At 39.8% G+C, this 17,839-nt stretch overlaps 1 protein-coding gene across 2 annotated transcripts in view; it reads right to left on the bottom strand.

Moving 5' to 3' along the window:
* LOC139352062 (diacylglycerol kinase zeta-like) overlaps positions 1-17,839 on the bottom strand; it is a 189,568-nt gene that overhangs the window by 154,741 nt on the left and 16,988 nt on the right. For both annotated transcript variants that reach the window (XM_070994110.1, XM_070994109.1), the window contains exons 3-5: positions 5,054-5,162; positions 4,496-4,591; positions 1,281-1,358 (exon numbers count right to left, since the gene is read on the bottom strand). In XM_070994110.1, the coding sequence (XP_070850211.1) occupies positions 1,281-1,358; positions 4,496-4,591; positions 5,054-5,162 (283 nt within the window). The remainder of the gene's footprint in view (positions 1-1,280; positions 1,359-4,495; positions 4,592-5,053; positions 5,163-17,839) is intronic.

Raw genomic sequence — 17,839 nt, forward strand, 5'->3', positions numbered from 1 at the left:
GATGTTCCATACTTAGGTCAGGACCAATGAGCTGTCTCCATGTCAACAGTAAAGTGTATCTGTTGATAGAGAGTGGGATGCCGTTGAAAGTGGCTTTCAAAGTGTATTTTGTGTTAAGACTATTTTGTCACAGTCATATGCATATTTTACGTCAGCATTGTGTGCGGTTTTCTTCAGCCCTCTTTGTTGTTGCCTCCACCTTCACTAATTTAGAAAATTACCTTTGCATTCATATTCCTCCCTGAGATCGCCTTAGTCTTTGAAATCAACAGAGCTAACCCTTTAAACCATATGATCAGGTTTATCATACCACTTTGATCAACGAGAAAATGAGGCAAGGAGACAGAATGTTCTGATGATTGATCTGATTGATCTGATTTAAGGAAAAGAAAATTACACTTTTATAATGATGGTAGAACAAGTCAGAGGATGTGTGACCAGACTTGGATTTTGTTTTGATTCATTTGTCTAAAAAGTGGATTATCCATAAACTTGTTTGCCTTTACAGAATACATGCTCTATCTGTGTTCTTCCCATACACTGTAGTGATTTTATTTGGGCAGCATACATTTTCCCCCACCTACAAAGATTGGTATATTTTTGCTCCAAATGAATTCTCAGCCTGAGGGAAACACTGATATCATGCTGCGCAGTGGTTTCTTTATTGATTAAATGATAATTACACCACCACTTTCTGTCAGATTGAGGGTCACAAACGAGGAGAGAGGAGATGAAGAAGGAGCTTTGTGTATCTCACTCTAAAGTTGGGGTCATTGAGGGACAGGGTGGTATCCAGTGGAATGGCTCTAGATCTGGGAAACTGCAGGTTAGACAAGAGGAACGGTTAAAGACAACCTTTCCTTTCTTTCATATATGCTGTCCCCTGCTTCACAAATGAAAATGAATGAATAAACAGTTAAGTGAAATAAATAGAGATATAACTGAACAGCAACCACCCTTGAATACATTTTTAGATTTCCATCATCTGAGGTTTAAAGTAATCCTCCCTTTCACTTCTCTCTGATCTTAAACTCATCCATGACAACTGAGAATTTAATCCTTCTTTATTCTTGCCTCCATCACCTTTTGTCCCTCATGAAAGACTGTTTAAACATCCTTCCTTAATCCTCTCCTCCCTAGCTATAGGTCAGTGATGATTAATGTTTTACACCTGCATCTTTATGTTTCTTGTCCCCATAAAGTTGATTGAAAAGGTGAGCTCATTTGGATTCCTGGATGAGTCTGTTTGGTAAAATTATTTTGAATACATGAGAAATTACCTTCTCCAGCTGTTCAATACAGATGGTGTGGGCAACTATCTTACAGGCAGCACACTTCCTGCGATTGACAGACATTTGCTAAAAAGAAAAGGACAGAGGGAGAAAAAAGCAGTTTTGAAATGTAGAAAAATAAACAAACCTAAATCAGGAGAACATAGAACAAAGGTGAAACAACTTATATTTTGACTGATAGTAATTTAGCCATTTCTTTTATGATACTCAGCAGCTAGAAGTATTTTCTGCGTGGAAAAAAAGTATGAAGCAGTAATGCCATCTCTGACCACTGAGGGTCAGTCTGCACTGCACCACATACAAAGGAATGACATGATCTGTGATGACTTTGTGTGTAATGTGACAAGCTGACCATATGTTTGAACTTCATACGAGCTGACATGAATAAAAATAAAACATGACTGTTTGGTGACATTGAACGACTGATATTGATGGTGGAGCTGAATCATCATAGCATCATTGTGCAAAAGGTGTTAGATTTAATTACCATCTAGTAAATGTACAGATAGAGTGGATGATCCCATGCAGGAGTCACTGTCACAGACCTCTCAGAACACTTAGGTATCAGTCTCACAATGATCTTGACCTCACACAGATGAAAGGAGGTGATGCTTCAGTGGTGGCCTTGCATGATCTACTTTAATTAGTCAACGTCACATGACTGCAAACAACCTATTACACAAGATCAGCTACTGCGTCAATACTGAACTACTCACAGAACACGAATCTGCATATCTGCTCATACAGTCTTCACACTGGTTTGCCAACTCGCAGGATATATCTTCTACAGCCCTCCTAATCACAAACACACTCTGCTAATGCACAGCACTGTGCAAAGGTTTTAGGCAGGTGTGAAAAACTGTAAACTAAGAATGCTTTCAAAAATGTAAGTGTTAATAGTTTATTTTCATCAATTCACAAAATGCAGTGAATGAACAGAGGAGAGATCTAAATCAAATCAGTATTTGGTGTGACTACCCGTTGCCTTCAAAACAGCATCAATTCTTCTAGGTACACTTGCACCAAGTTCTTGAAGGAACTCGGCTGGTAGGTTGTTCCAAACATCTTGGAGAGCTAACCACAGATCTTCTGTGGATGTAGGCTTCCTCAAATCCTCTGTCTCTTCGTGTAATCCCAGACAGACTCAATGATGTTGACATCAGGGCTCTGTGGGGGCCATCACTTCCAGGACTTCTTGTTCTTCTTCATGCTGAAGATAGTTCTTATTGACACTGGCTATATGTTTGGGGTCTGTTCTGTTGCAGAATAAATTTGGGGTTAATCATACGCCTCCCTGATGGTTATGCATGATGGATAAGTATCTGCCTCTATAATTCTCAGTGTTGAGGATACCATGAATCCTGACCACATCTCCAACTCCATTTGCAGAAATTCAGCCCCAAACTTGCAATGAATCCCTACCATGCTTCACTGTTGACTGCAGACACTTATTATTGTACCACTCTCCAGCCCCTTGGCAAACAAACTGCCTTCTGCTAAAGCCAAATATTTTAAATTTTGACTCATCAGTCCAGAGCACCTGCTGCCATTTTCTGCACCCCAGTTCCTATGTTTTTGTTCATAGTTGAATCACTTGGCCTTGTTTCCATGTCAGAGGTATGGCTTTTTGGCTGCAACTCTTCCATGAAGGCCACTTCTGACCAGACTTCTCTGGACGGTAGATGGGTGTACGTGGGTCACACAGGTTTCTGCCAGTTCTGAGCTGATGGTACTGCTGGACTTCCAATTTTAAAGGGAAATAAGCTTGATGTGTTTTGCATCTGCTGCACTGTTTCCTTGGCCGACTTGTTGCTGTGCTCAGTCTTGCCATGGGTTTGTTTCAGTTAATGACTGTGTTTCAACCTACATGTGAAATTGATGATCATTAACACCTGTTTGGTATAACTGGTTGATCATACACCTGACTATAATCCTACAAAATCCCTGACTTTGTGTAAGTGTACCTATAAGAATTGAAATGTAACACCAAATAGTGATTTAATTTAGATTTTTCTTTTGTTTGCTCAATTTGCATGTTGTAAATTGCTAAAAATAAACAATTATTATTTATATTTTTGAAAGCATTCTTAGTTTATAGCATTTTTTTCCACACCTGCTTTTGGATTCATGGTGTGAAGGGGCCTGGCCTTTCAAAGTTTTCACTTACTGGGTTTTGGCTTGTTAATTACAGTGTTGCCATCAGGCCAGTGGGGATCAAGTTAATAATAATAAATAATAATAATAATGACAATCAACCAGCACAGACTGAATAAGGATTTACCTCTCAGGGTTTTGAACTCTAACTATATCAGTGAAACCGTGAGGACCGTGGACAAGAGAGTGAATGAACCCTGGAAAAAAAAACCTGTGACAAATAAACAAAACCACTTACAGCATCCACTGGGAAGAGGTCAAGGGTTATGGACAAGGACTCAGATAAAGATCAAGGAGGACATTCACATTTGACGTCAGAGACTAACAGAGAAAATTTACACGTGATGCTAGCTAAGCCAGTTCCATATCAAAATGAAGTATGTGAGATGCAGATGAAAGTTTCAAAAACCAAGTGGACCTTGAAGTGTAGAACTTATTTTATTACAAAGTCAAGAATTAAGTACCAAGCTCAGATTACTTGCAGCATTTCTCATCTGGACCTGGGAGTGTAACCAAGACTCAGACACATGATCCATGCAGCTCAGCTATTACTATTTCTGCCTTATTTTTGCATCATATCATATCAATAATTATCTTTGCACAGTCTGAACCTTGGACCAGTCTGATACAGTACACCCCCGCTTTAATTGGCTTGATGCTCAATGCCTACTCTTGTGCTGCACTGGACAGTGTGAGGAAACAGTTCTTCCCTGCTCCCAGTGGAGAGTGCTATTCATTTTTTAAAAGCTGTTTCTATGAAAACTGTTGACAGTGTGCTTGTAGATTATGCAAAGTAGTAGGGACACGAATTTTGCAAAGAGATGTTGCTGATGAAATTTTCAGTAATGTGACCACCATATGCCTCAGCACTTCAGTTGTTAAGCTGGTGCAGATAGGCAGTGCAAGCATTTAAACATTATAAACTAAAGGGAAAATTAGAAATAGCTGGATCTGACTGTAACTTGTAGAAAATAATGCTGAGAACACATAGAGGGATAGAGAAGAGAAGAGGAGATGAACAGGGGGGTCAATTCAAGTGAGACACTAACCAGTGCTTTGGCAATACAGTGTTGTTCTCCAACATAACAGTAATCTCCAGACACATTTGTCTCAAACCAGATATGATCTCCATATAGCGCTGACTCCTACAGAGAGAAACACACAGAGACACGAAGGAGGCTCAGAGGAGGATAGGAACTAAAAGGTCAGCGTGTTTTCCAAAGAAATGTTTCACTGTGACAGGCAAATTGAAAGGTTTGATAAAAGACAAACAACATCATTGTCAAGTCACTGACAGTAAATCCTTGATACAAGACTGTGCCAGTCAGTGTCAACTCGTTTTTATCTGTAAGGATTCTGTATTTTTTTCTTCTTAAATTCTAAGACAACTTTTCCACTAAGCTTATTATGAGCCATAGTTGTCTTAGCCACTAAACCAAAATGTAAGGAATGAAATGGCATTATAACAGTGACACACAAGAGGGAATCTTTTCCTGTATATCAGAGCTGCTGAGCTGCTGTTGTAGGTATGAGGTAAAAGTAAAGCAACAATAACATTTGTATGTTTTCTCACATCCCTGTTGTGTCATACTGATACCCAGACTCACAGTCCAGTCCACGGTACTGCGGATATTTGCTTCTGTGTTGGTCCTGTTCAGAGATGAGGTACTGGGTTGACAGGGCAAATGGTGCAGGCTGGACTTAGCGATCGCTTTCCTGGAAACACAAAGAGACAGAAACTTATGAATGCTCCTAGTTTATTCCTCACAATAATAATTCACAGAGGCAAGAAAAAAACATGCAAATCCAAATCTCCCAACGTCATACAGATTTGCATGTTTCTGACTAAAAGATCAAGGAGGACATTGACACCTGACACCAGAGACAACAGAGAGAATATGGCGTCAGCTGAGCCTGTTCCATAGTCAAAATGAAGCCTGTGAAATGCGGATAAAAGCTCCAAAAAACAAGCACATAGACCTGAAGTATGGAACTTGGATTCTTTTGTTACCAAATTCTTTGCAGTGCTCCTCATCTGGACCTTGAAGTGTAACCCAGATTTAGACACACACACACACACACACACACACACACACACACACACACACACACACATATGTTAGGTCATATTTCTCACCCCTAGCTGACACATATAGATAAACAACTATTCACATTCACACATATGAGCAATTTAATTACCAAAGCAGCATGTCTTTGGGCTGTGTAAAAAAAAAAAAACACTGTGACAATGTATAAGGTTTTACATACGTGTCAGGATCTGGACTGTTTAGTTTTGATATTTCCTGTTTTATTTTGTAGATGAAACAAACACCAGTCCAGGAGACTCAGAGGAGTGCCCGTTCAGAGCATTTCAAAAAACAACCATCCCGAGGTGCCATGGAACCAAATGCAACACGCTGACTGGAGGGCACATCAAAAATGCAAATATTAACCTCTGAATTCAGGCGCCTGCTCTATCCAAGACCAGCACTCAAATGAAATGCGTTTAAAAATGCATTTAAAATCATTGTGATATATTTCCTTTGACTTTACTTCAAAGTTTTTCAACTGTTTACAAGCACTTAACAAAAAATGCGTACACTTACACCCGCTGGGTGGAAAAACCCTACATAAGTGTAACTATTGGCCTTAATCCTTGTCATATTCACAGTCGTAGTCCATGGCACTGAAAGTATTGTTAGTACTTTCAAAGTCAGCTGATGGAATTGCTTAGCAATGTGAAATATTAATTTTTTCTTTCACCAGTAGCCTAGCTGGCTAGAGTGTCCATGTACTGTCTAGTCATGGTCTGGTGTAGCTGTTGGCAATTAGTGGCCTGCAGGCCCAAACTGACTATTCATCAATAGCATAATTAATTAAACAGTATAGCTGTCTACTGTAATAATATTAAAACTGGCACTATAAAAATCTATATTTCCTGGCATGTTACAGGGCCCCTGCTTTTCTGGGGTCCCCCTAAATCATTCACAGTATCCTGTCCCACCCCGTTATGGCACCCTTGCTTAATATCAGACCAAAATGAAGTCATTATGAGTGGTAGTATCTCAAATAATAATGTCAGTGACTGCACTTGTATGTACTCATAAAACATAATGTGACCTATAATTAGCCCCAAGAAATGTTACAGAAGTGTTAGTATTTCATGATATTTTGTGATACAAAATCATCCTCAATGGGCTACTGATATGACAAATGAGTTTTCACTATAATCTGTCATTCTGAGACCTAAATATTAAACTTTGGAGCAGTACTCAAGACCAAAGTGTACAATGAGTGGCTGGTGAGAATATCACTCCAATTTTAGACTAGGACAGTCACTGTTAAATCAACAGCTCTCTTACATGACTAGACTGTCAGAACATCTAGCAAGGGATCGTCACCAAAGAAACTCTATAGTGTTGCACACTATGCACACTACGTTATCCTGTGTGTGTGTGTGTGTGTGTGTGTGTGTGTGTGTGTGTGTGTGTGTGTGTGTGTGTGTGTGTGTGTGTGTGTGGCCATGTATTCCTCAAGTTGTGGGGGCATAAATCTGTTTACACAGTCAAACTGTGGGGACTCGCCTTCCTTATTTTTTTTAATTTTAGGGTGAGGACTGGGATTAAGGTTAGGGTAAGGGTTAGGCATGTAGTGGTTGTGGGGTGGCAGTGGCTCAGGAGGTTGAACGGTAGTCCACACGGTAGTCCACTGCTGGCCTCAGCAGTCTACATGTTGAAGTACCTTTGGGCAAAATACTGAACCATTGTATGAATGTGTATATGAGTGGAAGCAGACTTGAAGACGCTATATAAATACAGCTCATATACCATTTAGTGGGTATGGTTGAGGTTCGGGTAAGTCTCCAGGCAATTAGTGTAAGTCTTTGTAATGTCCCCAAAAGTTACGAAAACACAACCATGCATGTGTGTGTGTGTTTGTTACATACGATAGGAAGTTCTCCCATGTGTCCAGATAAGGGTCATAGTATATGGTTCCCTCTGGTCCCCCCAGTAGTGAAGAACAGCTTTTATGGAGTGCCGACCCAGAGGAGGCGACATCTGTTTCAGCATCCCAAGGCTCAGACCTTAGACCAGCTGAGGCCAGCTGATGCAGACTGGGGCTGGTTGTGGAAGTCTGTAACGGTTTATTTGAAGTCCGGTGAACTTGACTTGACTTTTGTCGAGTATATCCACGAAAAAGTCCATAACCTGTTTCACTGCTCCGAAGCACAGAGTCTGCTGGAGGGAGGTGGGAAGAGTTTCGTCTCAGAGCGCCAGGTGGGCGGAACAAGAGGCCGGGCTTAATGGTTTCCATAAATAGTGCCGGAGTTAAGTGCACCTGATTGTTTACTTCTTCAGTTCCATTCTCAACTTCTTCATCACTCCCTTCTCCATCTGACTCAAAACAGGAACACAGGGAGACATCTACTACCTCCTCTTCCTTCTTCTTCTTCCCTCCTTTGCCCATCTGAACTACACTTGCAAGTAACATAGAGGATCCAAGTAAATGAGGTTCAATGGATTTTATTTTAGAAGGATGCCGATATCGCACTGCCAGCCCATGATATACACAGGGGATGGTGCCAGAGGAACCACGAACATGGTGAGATTTATACTGAAATCCCCTTCTTCCTCTTTTGATGGATGCATCAGCTCTCTCAGCTCCTCTTCTAGATTCTACAACTCCTTCACTGTTGTTTGTTAATCCTAGCTCCATAATGGACTGTCGCTTCTGTCCACTGGTCACCAATAAGCCCACACTGGGGCGCCTGTGCTGGCCAGTGCAAACTGAAGCTAAACCAATTGAGGAGCATCTGGACTGTACTAATGCTTCAGAGGGCAGACCAACACTAGAGTGCTTCCTTGCTTTACTGGTCTGAATAGCTGGGGCAGGCTGATACATTGCAGCAGGATGTTTCTGGCTTTTTTGCCGACGGCGGAAATGACATTGGAAGAAAAAATCCATCATGTGTAATGCAATATGGAAGGTACTTTAAATTATATATGGTATCTAAAAAGATATGCATGTGTAAAGAACATAGCAGTTCCCTTTTCCTGTCTTATCTGACATCAAGTTAAAGGTTAAAGGTCAGATGGTAAGCATGAAAATTGGGATCCCTCCACCAAAAGCCAGTGTAAGATGATAGTCCAGCTTCATCTGGTCACCTATTAGTCCAGCTCCTCTCCTTCTCTCCATCCTCCTTTGGAAATGCTGGAGGGGAAAACAGGCTTTTCTGTTAATTAAATGTAAGTATGCTGCTCCCCTGATGATGGCATCAACAGAAAGAATTGTTTTCACAAGCCTTACTGACATAATAAATAGTTCCTTGCAAGGAATAAATAATAGCTAATATCTAAAAAAATCCTCAAAAATAAAACCAAAACTTTAATTCAAACAAAATCAAAGGGGTCAATTGTTCCCATGGTTAATCTAACCAGTTGTTTAATTCTATCATTGGATCTCTGATGCAGTGCTGCTTTGTTCAGTCAGTCAAGTTAGTCAGCCCCTTCACTGGATCACTCAACACTGTGTGATTGATGAATTCATTGCCTTGTTGTTCTTTTATTGTGTTTAGTGTCACTGATACAGTGTTATGACTGTGTCAATTCTGCATTACTCTGTCTTTTGTCCCGTATGAACACAGAAATTGAAGCACTATCTTAAATGTAAGACACGTTTACCCCGTGGCAAAATCCAAGATACCCGGACACATCTTCACCTTGGGAACAACATGTGGGGCAAATTTATTTTTACTCAAAGGTCCTTTTGCGAGCGTAGAGCCTTCCAAATACAAGCAATATAAAATACCTGAATAAACCTAATGTCAAAAAATTTTAAAAGGTAATTGAATGCAATGTATTACATTAATTATGTATATTTTGCTAAGGAGTTGGTAAAGAATCTGTCTACTGTTTGGGTTATTGATAACCAGTGGCATAAAAATACACTAAACTAATTTTTAGTTCCTGATTTAGCTCTTGGGCCTCTTAGTTTCTATGGCGAGTGGGGCAAAAAGGCCCATAAGTGTACTGGGTTCAGAGTAAAACTGATTACTCATTTCCCCAGGTTTGATAGATAGATATGTTTTCTTATGTATAGAAAAATATAAATCTGTCACTCAGAGCACAGAGGTATCTGGTGAACCAAATTTTGCTGAGTCTGAAATGATCAATTTATGCAGTCAAAGGTAAACTGAGAAAGCATTGTGCCTGAGCACACCATAAAAACCAATCTGAACTCAATAGCTTGGCATTAACCAAGGCCACAGATTTAACTATGGAGCAGTGTTGAGTCACTCCACCTATCCATTAATTTGCATGGATTCATGTTCACAGTAACACTGACAATAATACACTGGTGTTACTGGTTAAAATTAGATGTCTCAGGTATTTGTTTGGCATGAAATGAAGTAAATTTGTGCAGAGTACAGATGACTGTTGAGGTACAGATTTGTGATTTGTGAACTGCCTTTACAGAGCTGCCCTTGAGGGTTCGTTTAAGGAAATAGAGACAGGCAGTCTAAAGAAAGGAAGCTAACATAGTCGAAGTGCTGCACAACCTGCAAGAAGAAATTTCACTGTGCCCTTTTTGGGTGTCAATGGGCATATTTAATTTGGTGAAAGGCTCGTGTGAACCAGTCTACCTCATTAGATCGTTAGATCACAAAAAACTAAGGATTAGAATCTTCACAGAGGCAGGATTTATTGCAGGACTGTTACATTAGACTTAGATTAGAATAAGATAGGTGGATAAACTTGAAACTGAGTGTATATTTGGTGAGAATGACTCATGTCAGACAATGGGCAGACTTTGCACATGAAACATGAAATGAATGGAACTGTATTAGCTTATTAATATTAGAATAACTGAGGCAGACACACAACAGACTGCTGTAGACCATACCACCACAAACTTATTCATTACGAGATGAGACTACAGCTAAGAGAATGGGACAGAATACATGATATGGTTTGATCAGTGTTGTCACTGACTCCGAAAACTGTTTAGGAGCAGAATAGAACCGGTTGCAAAGCCATCAGATGTGCAGGATAAAAGACACAACTATTGAAACCATGATGCAGTCTAACAGGAAGTCCCACCATCAAAAACATCAGCACACTGAAACCTCCTCTGTTCACTTAATCCCACCACAGACATTAAACAGACGAGCACACTATGTCCTAATGCTCTGTCACAAATGTCAGGGGTTGTCACAGCGATGACTGGCTTTCATGTAGCCACACAGTGGAGGTAATAACAGGTGATGTGCAATTTCTTCAAATAAAGCCATAATCATCATTATATCCTTATTACATTTACACCACCTCACTTCTGAAGCTGCAGCCACATTCCACTTTGCTTTCCTATTCCTATATAACAGAACATCCAGAACATCCAGACTGTAATGTGCCTGAGTTTGTGCGTTTGTGTATGTAAAGTTTAAGAATGTGCTGGTGGTGGGTGCATGGTGTGGGATTCATGTATGCATTTGTCAAATTTGATGCATTGCATCTGGTTTGATGTACTTGTGTAATCCGAGGTTGTATGAAAGGTGGAAACAATTTTCCTCGTAGAAGGACACATCTATCTAACTCATTTTCAGTAATATATATTAATTTGAAAGTTTAAAAGTCAAGCTATATACATTCATATATATTAAATGCTTAGCAGAGACTTACTTTCCCATCAATTTAAACATTTCTTTGATCCTTCCCTCTATCCTTCCTCTCCGCCTTCCTTCTAAACAACACTATTATGACTGCGTTTTTGCCCACTGTGTGTGTGTGTGTGTGTGTGTGTGTGTGTGTGTGTGTGTGTGTGTGTGTGTGTGTGTGTGTGTTGCTGTTATGTAACAGCTGCCTGCCTTCTACAATCATAATCCCCTACCATAACAGGGGACAGTAAGGGAGAGATAAGAGCACTCAGTAATAGAACATTACCCACCTGACTGTGTATTTGCATGTCAACGCAGCTTTAGCGCTCGTTGTCTGTCTGAATTGAGGCAGAAAAACACAGACATATTTCAATCTGCATACGGAGGCAGGAAAATATGTTCTTGTCTCTTGTTTCCAGGAATGGAGACTTTCTCTTGAAGAGAAGAAGACTCCTTTTAATGACGGAGAAGTACCTGAACTGACTGCTTACAGATGGAGTGAGCAATTGTGGAGAAAGATAGCTGATGAATCTCAACTAGGTCGCCAGCTCGAAGTGTTCTGTTTGACAATTCAGGAAGCACAAAGCGTCAGTAATTGACAGCTTGGGAATGAGACTCAAATCTCTTTCTAGAAATCATGATCCGGTTACTCAAGATAATCCACAGACCTTGTTGTTTCATGCAGGAGCTATTTTCTCTGTACCAAACCAAACACACCAACCATATCACTGCGCAGAATGAAGCATGATGAGACCAGTTATATTGTAACATATCCAGAGACGGAGAGACCACAAGGATGTTGAATCAAAAGGTCACCTTGAGAGTACGAGCATGCCCAGAAACTCTCATGGTGCTCCATCTGCCTATATTATGAAGTATGTGCATTGTTGCTCCATTGCTCTGGAAGTCAGCACTCCTTTAAATGCTGAGAAAACAAAATGATGAAATGTTCTTGATCAACAGCAGATTACAAATAAATGCTGGGATCTCACTCTCACAACTATTACTAAATTAACTATTACCAAACCACAACTTGAACAAAATACTGCTGCTGGAATATTAACCAAAACTAGCAAATTTGATCATATTGCACAGGTTCTTATTTCATTACATTGGCTCAATGTACAAGCCGGATCTGACTTCAATATTCTGCTTTTGACTTCAAATATATTAAACAGATTTGCATCATCCTCATGAACCTCGTGAACTTGCTAGGATTCTACGATGTCCAAATCCTGGTGTCTTGACTTTTCCAAAAATTAATAAAACATTAATAAGTGGTAAAGATTTTACTCATGAACTTCATTCACTCTGTAATCCACTCATTCTGTTTTTCCCACTACAGCTTTGTTTCAAATGAATTTAACTTGAACTTAATGAGAGTGCTATACAAATAAAATTAGTTAATTTCATTAGTTTTAGTACTTTTTATTGAACATACAGTTACAAAGACAGTATTTTATGTGGATGGAGTTTTATAGTCTTAAAAGTCGAGCCAGTATGGAAACCCCCTTAACATGCATTCTTTCTAATGGCCAGAAGAGGGACTCCACTGGTTGCCAAAAGAAGTCCAATTGCAAGCTTTGAGAAAACGACCATACTTCTGTGTTGATTTATTATGAGTTTATGGTCTCAATCGCTAGTTTCACGTCTTTCTCAGCTACCATAATTACTTTAGTAAATTATGCCCCCATTTAGGGAAAAACAGACAACAGAGCAGGTTATGCTTTAGGGCATGACTACCTTTGTGATCAACAAGTTGCTACCACAACATGTCCTTAGGTTCTCAGTCGACAGAGGCCTAGCAATGTGTATCCTTTCCAGCTATACCCGCTTGTCCAAATACTGCCACTTCCTGCTCCACAAAACCAAGATGACGATGGCCATAACGCCAAACTTGAGACGTCAAAAAAAGTAGATCACAAACCAAGTCAGAGTGGCTCCATCCACTATTTATTCTAAGGTCTGTAACAATCAGTAAAGGCGACAAAAATGGTGAAAATTAACATTTCTGCAACACATTCACTCAGAATGTATTTTATTTGTGTTCCTACAATATCTGCTTCTGAAGACTAAAGCACCAACTGTGATTTGAAGCACGTCATGAGGTCTGTTTATTTCAGAAATATCTCAACAAGACCATGACCTTTTCCTAACCTTAACCAGAAGTCATTCACCCTGATCATCTCGCTATGACTTCTATGCAGTACAAGAACAAAACTCTCCCTGGGTTAAAATAAACATGGCAAATAATGTAGAGTATGTAAATATAATGTCCAAAAGACAGAGTAGCAGGGTGGTTTTCACTCCACCCCCTGTTCAGATAGGTCTCAGAGAATCTTTACCCTCTACAAGCTTGTTATAATGTTCAAAACTTTGGGGATTTGGAGCACTAAAAGAGAGCACATATTTAACTTAGATTGAAGACGTGTGGTTTTTTGGAGCAAGTAATCTCTATGCTTCAACATGCAGTCTTACTCCTCTTTCTGAACACTTCATATAGGGACTGACTGACTGACTGACTGACTGACTGACTGACTGACTGACTGACTGACTGACTGACTGACTGAAAGAACTGAAGCAATCTTGCTCAGCATAATACCCACCACGTCTGTTTCCAGTCACATAAACATTATGAGCACAACCAGGGGAAAAAAAAGATATCCATAGATTTCAGAGTAATAGCATTCATTGAAGTTGTGCTTGTGTCCACTCACTCTTTGAGCTCTGTTTTAAGTTTCCATTAAGTCCTGAGAAAAATATGAGGCTGTTAAGCTGTTGAAGTCTCCACTATGTTGATCAGTCTTTAACTTCATCCATCTGGAGTTTGCTGCTGGACAGCTTGCATACAGTGAACCTTACAGCTGTCTGCTGCTGCTGGAATTTTAAATTCATGATAGATGAATAAACACATGATAGATAAACACCACTTCACCCCTGCTTCCAGTCTGCCCTGCCAGGCTAAACACACCACTGAGATTCAGTTGTCTTCTCAGCTAACTTTCAGTGAGACAGCAAATAAGAAAAAAATCCAAAATGTCACAGTATTCCATTGAAAAGAAAACTGCTGTGTTTTTCAGAGATTTTATTTGATAGCTGCTCTGCATATTTGCAAACCTTGATGTTCATTTTAGAAGCAATTTGACACCACACAACAATTGTGTTTTCTTAGTTTAAAAAAAAGGGGATGGGCTTTTAAATTCTGCTTTAGGTGAGGTCTGAATGGAATCATTGCATATTTCCAACTGCCTAATGAATAGGGGTGGGTATTGCCAAGGACTTCACGATACGATAAGCATCACGATACTTGAGTCACGATACAATATGATATTGCAATATCCAAAATTTGCGATATATTGTGATATTCTACATAGTTCACTGAAAAATGTAAAAGGCATTATGCATCTTAAAATCCGAGCTGTATGTACTTCAGATGATAGTGATAATGCATGGGACAAATTGAGTCAAAACAATGTAATTCAAATTATCCATGCCATTTTATTGTAACTAATGAACTACTGTTTTACCTACTAACATTAAACCCAATTTGAAATTGAGGACATACGACTTTGCTTAAGACAACTCAAAGAATCTTCCAAAAGCCGTCTCTGCCAGAACTCATTCTAATTCAATTCAATTCAATTCAATTCAATTTTATTTGTATAGCGCCAAATCACAACAGAAGTTGTCTCAGGACACTTTCCATATAGAGCTGGTACAAACCAAGCTCTTTATCTACAGAAAACCAACAACTGGTCCCACAACTGAGTCAACCACCATGAATGAAGCATAAAACCTAAAGTGGTTAGTTGAAACACGAGTTTTCGCATGAACTTGTTGTTAACCAAATTCATTGATCTATAGTTTTGCCTAATTTGTCATGGAAGCTGCCTGCCCTTTATGCCTGAGCTGACTGAAAACTAGAAAGAAAACAGCACTGCAACAGCCCCTGAACAACCCAACTGACATCACTGCCTACACTGAGTTCACTTTCATTGAGTTGTAGACTAAACAACAACCAAAAAAGTAAGTTAATCGAATGTTAAAGTTCATGCAGTAGCTTTCTATATTAAATATTCTAAAAAAAAAAAAAACAACAACAAACAAATAAATTAGCAGCTAACCTGAAAAAGATGGAGGAAAACTATCCATCCATGCTGCTTTCTCATCTGTTTTTCTGTAGAGCTCAAAACACTAAACCCTGGTATACAGTGAGCATTAATGGTGGGGGGGGGGGGGGGGGGGGGGGTGAGACCAGAAATGCGGTGGGAGGGACAAAGACAAAGAGAGAGAGAGAGAGAGAGAGAGAGAGAGAGAGAGAGAGAGAGAGAGAGGAGAGAGCCTGAGAGAGGACTAAAATAACTTGGTGTACTTCCTTAATATGCAGAATGCGAAACAAATATTCTCTCTCTCACTTACTTACTCACTCACACACAAACTCACACACAACAAAAAGAAGAAAGATAAGGTGATTGTGACATTACACAAAAAGGTGAGTTATACCCCCTCAATATAGCCAATATTCTGAAATACATGACTAAAATAAAAATGCTTAATAAACAATTCTACAATTTAATGCTGAATTCATTCAATGTTACATTTATTGGTGTATTCATTCATTCATTGATTCATTCATTTTCATTTATATTGACGAAACACATTAAGTATGAAAATCAACATGTTTGACAGCATTAATAAATACATACACATGGATTTCCCTTTATGACAGCTGGTGTTGCACATCACCTGCCAGTGGCACTGTTATCTTGCTGGTCCCTGGCTGTGATACATAACACCACACCACCAGCAAATGGTTATTCAATTCAGCTTAATTTACCTGACACCACTCCATTCATCTCTTAATGGCATGCTCAGACACTCCAAGCATCTTTGGATTTTCAGGCCACACAACATGTAATGTTCAAGTGTGTCAGCCAGTAAATCAAAAGAAGGATGGCCAGGTCAACCGATATTGCCCTCCATCACCCTGCAGCCTCAGTTGCTGTACTATCTCTACGAGGATTGTGAATACAGCTTCATTAATTTTTGTATCAGCCAAGACAGATATAATTCAAATTCGTTCAGCGAAAGCCCTCAATCTCATCTGGCTGCAAATGAATAGATGGATTACCATGTTGTTGTTTTACACAGATATATATAAATATCTACCTTTGTACTGCCCAATTTTTCATTCAGACCTGCACCAGGGGCTGCCATTTCAATTGGGCAAAGGAAAAGCAGCAGATTCAAGTTCAACCCCAGTCTGCCCCTTGACTTTTGATGGATGAAGTTGACAGATTTTATTTATTGCACTCCAGCAAGTTACACTGTGGATAAATCATTTCTATTTCACATTAAATTAGTTAATACCAAAGGGAATGTCTTGGTCCATGTTGTGTTACAGTAGCTAGTCAATATGCTCTCTGGACTATTCACATTCAAAGATGGAGGGAAACACCGTGGCACCACATTTACATTTGAAAAGTACTGTTGTTTTATTGTCTAGTCGTGTGATTGCTTTAGTTTCATCCTAGTTAGCAAAGAGAGAACAAACCAATTTGCCTCTAATGCTGCACCATGATCCCTTCCACAGCTATTATGGTTGTCACTGTTGGTGTGACAACTGCAGCCCCTGTTGTTGTGAGGATTATATCCCCTATTCACATAATGACTAGTGACCCACTGGCAAGGTCATACACACATATGCACATTCACACACAAACACGCACAAAAATATAATCCCGATCCACTGGCTCACCAGGGTGGCAGGAAATAGCAAGGAGGTCTGAGCATATGAGGGTGTTATCTAATGTCTGTAGATGGAGAGGTGTGTGATGTGTTTTACTAGAAAGGGTCAAGGCCCTGTGTGTGTCAGAGGGTCTACAGCAGTGTGCCTGAGGGTTTAAAGGTGTGTGTGCATAAGTTTGGTTGCTGTTACTGCAACTGTGAGATGCCTTAGTGCCATGTACAACACATCTGTTCACATCCTGTTTAATTCAGGCAAGAGGCTGAGTCTCAGCCAACAGCTCCATCTGCTGGTCACCACCATCATTTATCCAATATCTTCTTTTTAACAATTTAATATTCTAGCTCTTGGTTTCCCCCTATTTCACTCATTCAGTCTTACCTCCTGGCAAAGAGCTTAAGTCCAGTGAAAGACTTCGAGCAGCCGCTTGGCATGTCCTTCTCTTCCTCAACACAGACTGGGGGGGCAGAGGAGAAGAGTGGAGGGAGGGCGGAGGAGGAAGGCACAGACGAATTAGAGGAGGAGGATGCAGAGCTGAATTCTCCATCACCTCCTTTTATGTTTCCTTCTCCTTTTTCTGTCTCACCACCACAAGCCTCAAGTCCAGTCCCATGTCCCAGATCAGTATGTGCTCCCGGGTCAGGATCCATGACATGAATTTGTTCAGCTCCTATGGTACCATGCTTTGTCACATTTTTGGTAGGATAAATTACAACTCATGGAATTCTGGGTAGTTCTTTAAAAAACTGCAATATTCATAGAAAGAAATGTCCGTATATGACAAAAGTCCTGACTATCCCCTGTTTGGTCCAAGCAATCCCAAAGGAGGACAGCGAATGTTCCATTAAGTATTCCAAATCTGCACCAGGTACAGCAGCAACAGCAGTACAAACTTTAGTAGTAAGGTTAAAGTACTTAAATGTTTATCAAATGCTATACTTGAAAAACTATGTATAAACAAAATAGCATTATGAAGGTACTGCACTCAAACTG

Source organism: Chaetodon trifascialis, chromosome 24 (genome assembly GCF_039877785.1).
Source record: "Chaetodon trifascialis isolate fChaTrf1 chromosome 24, fChaTrf1.hap1, whole genome shotgun sequence".
Lineage (NCBI taxonomy): Eukaryota > Metazoa > Chordata > Actinopteri > Chaetodontiformes > Chaetodontidae > Chaetodon > Chaetodon trifascialis.